Source organism: Ailuropoda melanoleuca, chromosome 14, assembly GCF_002007445.2.
Source record: "Ailuropoda melanoleuca isolate Jingjing chromosome 14, ASM200744v2, whole genome shotgun sequence".
Classification (NCBI taxonomy): domain Eukaryota; kingdom Metazoa; phylum Chordata; class Mammalia; order Carnivora; family Ursidae; genus Ailuropoda; species Ailuropoda melanoleuca.
Window position 1 is genome coordinate 20,533,954 of NC_048231.1, and position 13,124 is coordinate 20,547,077.

The 13,124-nt window shown below is 37.1% G+C and overlaps 1 protein-coding gene across 9 annotated transcripts in view; it reads right to left on the reverse strand.

Annotated features, from left to right (window-relative positions):
* CEP128 (centrosomal protein 128) overlaps positions 1-13,124 on the reverse strand; it is a 396,639-nt gene that overhangs the window by 28,885 nt on the left and 354,630 nt on the right. For 6 of the 9 annotated variants that reach the window (XM_034642093.1, XM_034642096.1, XM_034642091.1 and 3 more), the window contains one exon: positions 4,887-4,979. The exons of the other annotated variants lie outside the window; for them this stretch is intronic. In XM_034642093.1, coding sequence (XP_034497984.1) covers positions 4,887-4,979 — 93 coding nt within the window. The remainder of the gene's footprint in view (positions 1-4,886; positions 4,980-13,124) is intronic. 9 annotated transcript variants of the gene reach the window in all.

Here is a 13,124-nt window from a genome sequence, read left to right on the forward strand (position 1 = left end):
TTTAACTTTTCCATGTGTAGGAAAGATTCATCAAAATGACATGTTCTTAATATAGGCCCCCAACATGTAGGTTTAGGAGAGCAAGTAATTTTAGCCACCATATGTGCTATATTCATTTCAATAGTAAAATTAATAGATTTCCTCAAGAATTATATTGGCCCTTTAACAATAAAATACAATCCATGCCATGGTGATTTTAAAGCAAACTTTTTTTGCATCAGAAAAATATCTTCTTCATAAACAATGATTCCAATAGATTGGTAGTTTGGAAACTTTATTTCCCTTTTTTAATCTCCTTCAGAAGTGACCCTCTGAACTAGGGAGAAGTATGTTAAACTCATTTTGTTCTTAAAATAAGCACATTATTTCTCTCCCTACTGTAAAATTCAGCATGTTAAACAAATATTTTTGTTTAAAAATTTCAATCAACCAGGTGACTGCATGAAGAAATTTTTTTCTTGCATATTTTCACATACTAGTTTATTTTGACTATTTGATAGTTTTTGGATGCATATTCAAAACGGCTATATATTTTTTTTGAGTGAACCTTAAAAAGCTCCTTGGCTCCTACTTTCTTAAATACAGTTATTTTTCTACTCTCCTCCCCCATCTCTTACATCTCCATTAATATCTTTAAACTTTTTCATTATCTATTTTAGTTGTGGTTTACTTTACACTCCTTTCATGTGTTGTTTCTGAGTATCTTCCTCAATATCGGAAATAGTTTCTGGTACACATGCCTTTTCCTTCATCCTTACAGTCTTGTCAATCAGGTGACATCAAATGTATATCTAGATATCACAGAAGGAGCCACAAGACAGAGATGGCACAGTTCCTGTTTTTTAGGAGCTTTTAACTTATGGGGGTGGCGGAGGGGAGAAATTTGCATATGCAATGAATCTAAGAATTACACAAAAAAATCCACTGCATTTATTTTAAAGAAATTGCATATACAGATGCTGAGATTTTTAAGGCATCTGCAACAATAGGATATGAAATAATGAAGACAATGAGTCCAGGAATGCAGGCATCTCATGTCTCATAATTTCACGATTAAGTGATATTTGGGGGGTATATTTATTTTCTGATTATTGTCTCTCTCTGTATGCATGTCAGTGTGCTTTAAACCACCACTATGACATATAGACTTTGTGCATATTCACGTTCACTTTTTTTTTTTTTTTTTTTTTTAAAAACATGAGATGGTCTGAGGTTCTATGATTAGAGTCTGGTCACATTACATGTCACTTCAAGTTCACTTTTCCTCAAAAGCTAACAGTGCTGGAAAAACGGAACCATTAGCAGATGAATAATCTAAATAAGGAACTTGTTGGTTTTCAGATGCCATAAGGACCTATACAGCAGGTTAGTTCCTAGGGCAAAATACCGCACTCAGAGTCAGGGAAACTTTTTATTTTTTAAGTTGGTTAATTATTTCTGCCTTACACAGTTTAATGCTTTAAAGGGCACGGACAAGACCCTACTACTAGAATTAAGGGAATAATTTCTCCAGTTTATTCAGTCACGGCACCAGCAAATGACAGGTGCTTAACCTGTCTTTAATTTTCTTAGGTCAATTTTCTAGAAGAACTAAATGAGACACTCACAGAAGTGTTTAAAAACGATTTCTCTTTTGAAAATTTTACAAGATACTAAATTTCATATCAAAATTGAAAGCAAAAATTCACAATTAAGAATCCACTTAATAAAGAACCAGTACACTGTGTAGAATACATGGTTTAGCTCAGAGACTTAAGGAGCTGGACTTCCACTGAGCTAAGAGCAGTGGCAAAGCAAATGATCAATTACTCCTAATTCTGTTTAGTAGCATGATGAAAGACTGAACCATAAAAGGGTAACTCCGTTTCGAATATACTTCTTAATCCTTACACCATCATACGCTGTAGATATTATTGTTATTCCCATTATACAGATGAAGCAACTGAGAACCAAAGTGTAAATAACCTCGTCAGTCATGTGGTGGCAAATCTGGGATACAAATCCAAACAGTTAGAATTCAGAAATGGCACTGTTCGTATTACAGAAATACTTTCATGGTAAATCCCCAGAACCTGTAACACTGTTTAATGTAAATTCCTAATCCCTCTCCAGCTATCAAATTTTGGCACCCAGAACTTTGTCCCTGATTGACTTATTAATGGAAGAGACATTTCAAGATGAACACGGGAACAGATTCATCAGGCCAGAGCAGAAGAGTCTGTGCTCCAGACCACACATCCAAGCACACACCAGCACAGAAGGGCTCAGGATTTTCCTTCTTTTCATTTGAAGTTAGCTAGGAGATTCAGTTTTTTGATACTCACTAACACGCCCTTATTTCTTTTTTTGTAACATTTTGCAACAGTATAGCACACTATCTGGCCACAAGAGGTGCTCTGGTAAATGTTGGCTGTAAAGACAAAGGCAGAGTTACCACTCTCTGACTGACCCACCAAATCTTGGCTTCTTTATTAAAAACTGAGAAGCGAAAGTTTGAGGTTTCATTTATTTTCTGTAGACTAAGGCAAGATCAAGTGGTAGGAACAACAGTGAAATTCAGAAATCGTGTCCATTTGGCTCTGTGGCTTTTGCACCTACAGGCAGGTTTAGCTATCAATCTGTCCAAGAGGGCAAAGAAAAAGCTGGCAATTTTTCTATTCCAGAATCTTCAACATACACCAAACTGCCATGTACTTGAGCAGTTTGTACTGGTCGACGGTATATTTTTCCGTAGTTGTTCCTTTGTTTCAGACTACAAGGAAATTGAATAATGAATGTAGTATGACAACGTAAGTAGCAGCAATTAGGAACTAGAAAGGGGCTTCACTGCAGTTGTTAGTTTCCTGTCTCCTGCAGAGAAAGCTTAAAGAAACAGATTTAACCATGGGTATACTTTGGTAAATATCCTTCTCTTTGTAAAAATGCATGTGTTTATTTTCTTCGGAACATATAACAACTACCATTTTCTGAGAGTGCTACTGCAATCATACGCTTTGAGGTTTAGATGATAAATTAAAGGAGATGCTATATTTTTATTTTAAAAATAAGTGTGTGCATTTTTGGCATTATACAGATGTTAAATAAACAAGGTTATGAAGCAGTTTATTTGGGTTCAAAAATGCAATTCTATTTCATTTGGAAAGAGATCCACTGCAAAACTTTCTTGACAAACGGCTGAAAGCTGGTAAGAGGACCTGAGTAAACAAATTTCAAGGGGAGGAAGGGTGAAATCATAAAAAAGACAGACTGTCTGCCTTTTTACTTGTGGGGACTCTATCCAGCACAGCTGTATCGGCTTCCTAGGGCCCTCTTTTCATCCAAACTGTATCAGGCACTCACTGAAACCAAACGGAACAGTAGCAGAGAATAGGCCGGCAAGTTATTTTGTGGACGTACATCCTTCAGAGGGGCCTCAGTGCTCGGAGTTGTGTGGATTTCTCGGAATACCAGAAAAGTCCTCTATTTCTAGATTGTGTACTTTAAGAGAGTTCTAAAAATCAGACACCCACTTAGATACAAGTGTTTATGTGTATCTTGGAGTAAGAGGGTGAATAAGGCTTGTTATACAAAAACACCAGTTCATGTGGCAATATGACCTCAGTGACTATATTTGAGCTAAAATGCAGAATTTTTGTCAACAACAAATTCTATGTCTTCATATAACACCATTCTAGTGACAAGTAGTACAGCTCCTTTAAAAAGCACCCGTCCATAAAATTTGAGAACAGGTGGCATATCTTCATTAATACTTGAATAAAGAAGGGTTTCTAGATCTTTTCTAACTCTCATTCACAATATTTTTAAGTGAACTATACGAAACTTACAGAATTTGCTATTCAAGATTACTGCTTTCTTATTTTTAGACATGACCAAATTGTAAGTCATAGTCAACCCATGATCTTATTTTTAGATTAATAGGGGAGGGTTTTTTCAGTAATACCAAGAATGAGTTGAAGGGAAGACAGAAGAAATAAACAAACATCTCTCTCCCCCTTGAGATTATTTTTCTATGATTTTCTTGCCACTCCCTGCTGTGAGGGAAAAATCACAACTGAAGACAAGTGAGGACTAGTTTAGTGTTCTCTGTATGTCCTTACCTCCCGGTCCACAGGCAGGAGGGTCTTGAGATCCACAATCTAATTTCTGTGACATCACTTTATTTCTTAAAATTGAAAACAAAATTTATTCCCAAGGTCAAGAATTTTAAGAACATTTGCCTCCCAGATGTGATTGCATGTTAGCCAGGGGCACACAGTATATGCAAAGGCTTCCTGGAAGTGATGGAGTTTAGCCATTTCTGCTATGGTGGCAGGTAAAGAGACCACGCTTCTGATTTATTGGTCCCAGGCGCACGTTTCACGCTGGCAGATGAAGAACAGTGGTGAGGTGGAAGGCATGCTGAACCCGAAATCCGCATACTTGATTTGTGGATATGCATAGTTCCAGTAATGTTACTTGTGTTTTTGTGGTTTGGGGAATATCACTTTTCCCTGCCCTTCTAGGCTTCAGTCTTTTATTTGCAAAATGGGGATAAATAGTGATGGTCTTTATTATCTCATACCCACAGGGTAGCTGTTACTATTAAGTGAAAGAGTGAATGTGAAAGCCACTGGAAGTTGTCAAATACTTTCCAAACAGCAGGTATTTTAAAAAGGCTGATTTGTGAGGTACTGTCAACTCCAGTAATTCTCAAATGCAGAAGAGGAGGTCAGTGACAGCCTAAAAGTACAACTAATAAAAATCTGTCACAGAGTTTGATGCAGAAACAAGGCAAACTTAATTAAAGCTATATCCAATATTTAGAAGTACATTTGCTGTTCTACAGACATTATCCAAAACACAAAAGTAATAGGAGTGTAATGGCACATAAATACTTTTATACATACTGTGCCCTCAGTGGAGAACGTTCCCTCCAGTTTCCTTATCTGGTTAAAATTTTTACCCCCAACATTACGAGCACTTTCAAGCATACTGGAAATCTGAAAGAAAGTTACAGAGATCACCCATATACACACCATCTAGATTCTACTATTAACATTTCATTATATTTGCTTTGCCACATATTAATCCATTTGTCTATCCCTATGTGTATCCACTAACCCAACTTAATTTTTGAATGCCTTACAAAGTAAATTATATACATTAATACACTTTCCCCTACAGACTTCAGCATGTTTATCATCAGCTCCACTTGGATTTTTAATTTTTAAATGTAAAATTTATATTCAATGAAATATACAAATCTTAAGTAAACTGGTTAAATTTTATTATCTTTTATCACTTCCTTAGGGAAGGCTCCCCTTCCGTTACTGATCCCATCAAGCAAGCTCTCCACTGCACCCTGAGCCTTTCCTTTACAACACTACCAGAATATTTGTGTGATTATTTGATTAATGGTCATGCTGACACTGGGAAATAAGCATCACAAGGTAAGACATATCTGTCTTCACTGGCCACCGTGCCCCCAGCACTCTACCCAGTGCTTCCATAGAGGTGGTATTCTATAACTACTTCTTGAGTGGATGAATGAATGAATGAGTCTTATTTAGTGATGGAAACGTTCTCATCCATTTATTCAATCTGCAAACATTTAGTGAATGCCTATTCTAAATTGGACATTGTTGTTCTAGAGTGAGCTGAGAGCACACAATAAGATGAGGCCAAAGATACCTTTGGGGCAAGATCTAAAGAGGGCCTGTTGGCTGCAGTAAACTTTTTATATTTAATTTTGGATGAGATCAAAGGTCTTCTGAGGACTTTGAGCAGAGGAATGATACCCTTTTATTTACAGCCCAAAGTAAACCCTCTGATGTTGTTTTCAGATTGCTAGTCCCTCACCCCCACACAGGAGAACTCCTGGAGTCTGGGGGAACTGTGAGAGGGCGAGACAGGCATCTCATTCCCAAGTTAGAGTCCTGCTGAGCAGTAGACACTCTGAGACCCACCTCATGGTCACCATCTGGGTGCAGCTCCATGAGAAATTTATTGAGACAATGCACCGTATCCCTAGAAAGTGGCGCCATATCAAAAGCCCTTGATTTACCCTAAAACATACTTTCTGACTGTAAGCATCTGAAAATGTCCTAAATGTCCACAAAATGGTTTCTCTAAAAACGTTATTTAGATTAATCAGATAACATTTTTATTGTGGTAATCTTCTATCTAAGGTGAGGCAGCAAGATACAGTGGTAAAAATCACTGATTAGAAACCAGGAGATACAAAGTTCTATCCCACTTTGCCATAACCAGTTGCAAGAACTGGGAAAATCATTTAACTCATGGGCTTCAGTTTCCCAATGAGGGAAATGGGAAAGTAAGATCTAAAAATCTCTAAGAGACCTTCTGACTGTAGCTTTAGTCACTGTGGCTTTAACTTCTTTTCCACAGTAGGTTGGGGGTCTGATTTTTAAGCTTAAGAGGTTGGAAAGAATGTAAAACATGGCTTTATAAAGAGAAAGTAAAATAAGGAGAAAATCACATATGGGATTTTGAGAGTTAATACATACCCAAGAACACCTGTGGGTTGGAAAAACCTTCACTCCTTTATAGCAGAAAGCAAAGCTAATGATTACATAAGAAAAACAGGAAGAAAGACATTTTGATCTTCTTGGGTGTTTGCCCCAGCAAAAAACTCCAGATAGTTACCATTTTGTATTTTTAGAACAGATACTTCCAAAAGCAGGGAAAGAATTGCTTTCCTTTTTTTTTTTTCACTTTATAACTGCCCTTAAATATGTATATATACATTCATTCATATATATCCATCTAAATACTGCTGATCGGCTTCCAGTTCTATTATCATGAATGTTACTCCATACTTCTGTTTCCGTCCAAAAAGCTTCTGTGCAATCATGACTTTGCACATGAAGCCCATCTGTCTGAATGTTCTCCACACACTGCTTAAATTAGCTCATGGATACTCCTGCAAGACTTGGCTTGGTCGCTACCTTCTCTAACATGGCAGTTAGAAGCATGGGCTCTTGAGGCTGGTCAGCTTGACCTGAAATCCTGATTTAGTCACCTGCTAGCTATGTGTCTCTAGGGAAGTTCCCAGATCCCTCTGCACTGGGACTCAGTATCCTCATTTATAAATAGGAATGATAATAATACTCATAGTGTAGAATTATTTTAAGGACCAAATATATCGGCGCATGTAAAGTACTTAGAGCAGGGAGGGACACTAGTAAGCACTCAGGAAGCACTAGCTATTGTTACAATGATAATCCTAGTTACTCTTCTGTGAAAGGCTCCCCTAAAGTCTGGGTTAGGTGCCTATCCTCCGTGCTTCCTATGCACACGTCTCCTGTCCTGCGTCTAACATTTCCTAACTGTGTGCTTGCTTGTCCCTTTTGGCAGACAGCAAATGCCTTAAAGGCAGGACTGTATTGTTCCCTATATTTCTAGTGCTAAGTACTCAGCATCAACACACAATATGTTTAATGGGGGGGGGGAACTCTCCTCAACGCAAAGATCAACAAAGGCACAATTAGAACTCAGACATGTCGTGGAAAGAAAAATACACTACATATTTGTTTTTTAAAGGTAGAACTTAAAAAGCAACTGTTTTTGAGGTATAGAGAATGTTTCTAAACAGACTCAAAATGGAAGAAATAACAACAAAAAACAGAACTGGAAGAAAAACGAGGGACTGTAAAGTTGAGTGAAAAGGTGTAGGCAAGAGTTAAGACACAGGAATACGAGAAATAAGACCCTCTTGTGGACCTAAGAAGCTGGAGCAGGAAGCCTACGATGTGGACGGCACCCTCTTCCTGTGGACGAGCCAGCAGGGGCTTAGCCACGCTAGGCCATGACGGGCACACCGACACAGGGCAGATACTGAGCAATGCTAATCATTTCTCTGAATCCTGCAAAGCCCTCGTCCCAAGGCCTCAAGACACGCCAGTGCAGGCAATCATGGTTGTCTCTTCTGTATTTAACATGGATCAGAGGGTCCTGACATGGAACACTGATAAGGAATGATAATTGTTCTGGTTGAGGTAGGGTCCAGGCTAATTTACTTAAAAGCACCTTGGTGAGGTGAATATAATTAATCTTATCTGTTCTCAAAATAAAGGGTTATTTTCTTCTTAAGAGATGTTCTGTGTTCTCAAAGAGAATGACAAAACAAATTAATCATTTTCCATTACTCCACACACAGCACTTGGATTTTGAAAGAGCATGTGAACAGTTAATCCCCTATATGGATGAGTTTCTGGTGACAGGCAGATCAGATCTAAATAGAAATCAGGCAAGGTATTTTATTTTTATCATTGTGGCTTTGAGACTTAATTCAAAAATAACTGAGCTCAACCCTGCCTATACTTTTAGAGTTTGCTTTCATAATTAATCCTTTTTTGAACACTTAGAAACACTCTTTTGGATCTTGTACAAAGCATTCCCCTGGCTGACTGCTGCCAAAGCAGACAGAAGCAGAGACTATCTAGAATATTTTAAAACAATTGAAAATTCAACTGAACTATCTCTTAAGGAATCCCAATTGCCAGGCCATACTTAGTTCAAAGTACTAATAATTTGACGTTAGAGCAATACATTTTGGCAGGTAGCTTACCTAAACAACTAATGTTAAAGGTGAACTTTAACTATGTTTGAGACGCTCTGTTAAGCTATGTCTTGAATGGTGAACAGAGGGCAAGAGGGCACAGATGGAGTGTATGTGAGCAAAAGTATATATTTTTCACTAAAGCCAAACCGTTTCTAAATTTTCAGCCATTGGCTGAGAAAGGTGGACTATGAAAGCCAGTGGGCATAAAACAGCTGACAATATGATTTGGTGAGCAAATTCATCTGACATTTGCCACAACCAATTGTTTTCCTGAAACTTAAATTGCTAGAAAGTTTTTTTTTTTTCTTTTTCCAAATGAAAGCCATGCATTCATTTAACTGGACAACAATGAAGCTCTGTGGCCTCGTGGTTAGTATGAAAAGGAGTTGGTCTGGCCAAAACAATGTGAAATTTTGAACTTAGGCTCCCTCCCCCCACTTCATTTAAATATACTCAGCTAAAAGGAACAAGATCTGCAGACTCTACTGGACACATTTAAAAAAAATACAAAAAAACAGAAGTGGCCAAAACCACATGACTTTGGACATTTAAAGTATGCTATGAAAACTCTAGAGAACATGCAAGACTGGAAATTACGCAGGATTTCACAGCATTTACTATACAGAAACTAGATGAAACATCAGTCTTCCCTTCCTGCAACAAGAATTACTAAGCACTTACTATATGCAAACCAAATTATATAACATCACTACATCAGACTTCATTCTGCTAAAGGTGCCCAGATTTGGTTCAAGCATATTCTTTTGCTTCCTGAATGAAAATAAGTTATTAGGGCAATAGAGAGAAATATGTATGTTGATTGCACTGTAATGTTTCATTAACTGACTTTTTTCACCATTAAACTGGGAAATTTCAAGTATAGTGACTAAAGCTTACTATTCTTTGGATCCCTGGTGTTAATCCAGAACTGCTACTCAATAAATACTTATTGAAGTTGCTGCTGGAGTTGCTTCTCAGCCATCCGGTAACTACATACATGCAACGATATTTTTAAAATATGCTAATGTAAAAGATAATTTGTATTCAATTTGGGAATGATCTCAGATGTTCTCCAGTGAACATGGGTGTGCCAGGAGTTCTGGGGTACACTCTTAAAAGAAATAATGAAGTTGCGACAATAAATCAAATTATGTGAGAAAAGTATTCAACTCTGAGGATGCCTGCTCTCTACATTTTCTTGGGATACACTAGGGCAGGATACCCTTGAGAAGTACCAGTCAGAAACACCAAATTTGAAGTATTTTATATTGCGTTATACTCTCTTTACCCTCCCCCCCTTTAGCTGGAGACCAAAGGTGAGAGGTTTGTTCTATATTATTTCTAAGAAGGTGCAGACATAGATACATATCACGAAGTCATGCAGAACACTACTTTAAATATAAATATGCTCTCTCTCTCTCTTAAACTTGGAGGAAATCCAGTGATTTAAAGGAACTCTCTAGAGATGCAAACAAGACACCTATTGACAATGAACCTGGTCTATCAAATTTACTGTAATATCATTTGAAGCCAGTTGCAATTTGCACACTGTGGAAACCATAGACATTCATTTGTAACAAAAACAAACAAACAACAAACAAACAAACAAAAAGAAGGGAATACAGAACAACACTTTGCTCCCAGATCCTGGAACACAACAAAGTACTTCTGCTTAATCTTCAGTGTATCAGAAAAATGAGTCATCGCCATTTACTCTGGTCCAATGGGTGAAGTTTTTTTTTAAAAAAATCCTAGTTATATAAATAATTAAGAGAAAGATAGTAAAGAATAACTTTGTTAGAAATTTTAGTAAGAATTTAAGCATATTATATATTCCCTGGTTTTAAAGGTATGACTACAACTGACTTCTGATGAACTATCATTCACAATTCTGGAAAATACCCATCTTATAAATAATGATTTCAGATTTCAAATATATTTCTAATGAGTCCTAGTTTACCATTACTTCTGGCTCATTATTCTTGCATCTGTATCTTCAAAACACAATACTTCCAAAAATATGACAGCTCTTAAGTGTCTTAAATTGATAACGCTACTTTTCAGTACATAATTATAAATTTTTCATTTTGTAGATTTATAAGCATCAATTAGAATGGTCAATCCAACAAAAGTTTTCTTTTCTGTATCATCTTCTCCTTCTAATCCCATTTTTATACAACCTGCTTTCAACATTTGCCCACTTATGAGCCATATAAAGTAAATTTTGGTGAAAAAACATAAATTGAAAGAGTATTAAATACATTTTTTTTAGCAAAATGGGCTGGTCCAGGTTCTTGTTGCAAAATATTACATGATGAAGTCCTTCTTGTTGAATAACTAACTGGCTGAGACTATCCTATTTCCTTTTTGTCCTTAGAAATATATTGTTCATTCATTGATTCTTCAAGTTACAAAATTCATCTAGGATATTATCATTTGAAGACTCATAATCTGACTTTTTGCCTATACAATCAATTTCATCATCTTCATTAGTTTCTAGAGTGCCGCTATCTGTCTCTTTATATTCATCTTCTGATTCATCTAATAACTGTGAAATGTTTTCCTCTGTCAGTTTCCTTCTCTTTGTCATTACGGAAGAAAATGAGAAATTCTGAATTCTCAACCTCTGTTCAATAAAAGTAATAATAATAATGAAAAACACTACAAAGCTTCTTCTTGAAAGGTAATAGAACACTTGGGAGGTACTTCTCCATGACTCTGCTACATGTCTTGGGATAGCTTTTATCCTAGAATAGCTTTTCAAGGATATTCGTACAGCAAACAGAGAAAGTGTCCACCTCCGGTACAGAGGTTGGATAAGATTTCTTGTAGTTCTCTTGATAAGACTGGGGGTTGCATAACTTCAGGGTTCCTCAGCTATAACACAAATTCACTTCATGTGGATCAACCACCTAGACTCATACGCATTGCCCCTACGGGACTTGAGAAGCAAAGGGAAGACACAAACATGTATGTAGTTCATGGGGCCTGCTGTGCCGTGAGTAATAAAAGTCTTTTGCCTTGTGTCCTTTTCCAGCATCCATCAAAGTGTGTCAGGATAACCTGGTGAAGTACAGATAGGGAAAAATCTCTTCATTTCTTGATAGACTTTGGACAACACAGTAAGAAAACTGAAATGTTATGTAATAGTAATGATTTAGTTCATTTTTTGCAAATCCTTCTGTGTGATTCCATTATTCCTCCACTTTCATACTATTTTAGTTTTTCCTAGCATAGTCAGAAACAATCGATGAATAGCAATAAAATAATTCCTAGGATGGTGAAACAGGAAAAATGTTTCAAGAAAATAAGCTCACCAAGATCCATTATGTATCTTATATTTATAACATGGTACAATAGACCCATGTGGTATTTGCAAGATACAATCAGTTTTTTCTCTTTTAAAAGTGAGGAAAATCTCTCCTTATTCTTTGAAAGATATTTTAAAAAGAATAACAGTAAAAACAATGACAAAAAAATCAATCCTTACCAAAAGGAATGGAAAGACCAAGACTGGGTCCAATTGGTATAGTGAAGATTAAATCACCCTTTTAAAGCTTTCCACCTGTTATCATCACCTCTCAGAATCCTCTTTATCCATTTAGTGCAAAATTTCTCTTTCCTTGGAGACTTCCTAAACTGCTCCGGGGGCAGGGGGGGCCTGATAGGAAGTCTGACAATTCATGAAGCATGTGTATGGCACTGCCTTGCGAGAAGGCTAGCTTCCCACTCAGTCCTGTACGTGGAGCATCCATCTGGTTGTCACACGTTGAACAGAGGAGTGGCTGAAAGGTAACAAGTGTGATGCTATGAAGGGGATCAACACAAAGGTAGTACAAGGAGAAAGAAGAAGAAACGAGGAAGGCAGGTAATCGACGAAATCTTAGTCGCTATGCCAAAAGCAAATTGATTAAAGAGCCAATTTTCCCAACATACTGATGTACAAAACAACTTATTTGTTTTGTAAATGTTCATACAGTTTCCGAAAGTGTTGTTTTTATAAACTGCCTGGTTGTCAAAATTTGTTAAAATCAGAGAATTAGTCATTTGGCAAATTCCCGAATAGATAAATTTGCCCTCGAAGTTAGGTCTGGCAAATTTAAATTTTAGTAAGAAGTTTGAAAAATTAAGGAAAACAGTGTCTGAGAAAGAATCTTACAACTATTTTGGTAGATTAGAAAGAAGAAATACTAGAGACAGAATATATGATATTAGCAGTCAAAAAGGCATGAAATTAATTCAGTGGATATGAATAGGACCAAATCCAATAGACATGAAGGCAGAGTAGCACCGGGCCCTAGGGAATGGACCATAAGGCATATTCTTAAAGGGCATGTTGACAATGGCCAAAGTCAGTCATTTTCAACCATAACTGCACATTAGAATCATCTGGGGGAGCTTGAAAATAGACTGGGTCCTATCCCAGGTCAACCAAATCTGGGGACTGAACTAAAATTATCAGGATCAGGGTGCCTGGGTGGCTCAGACGGTTAAGCGTCTGCCTTCAGCTCAGGTCATGATCTCAGGGTCCTGGGATGGCGCCCTGCGTCAGCAGGTTCCC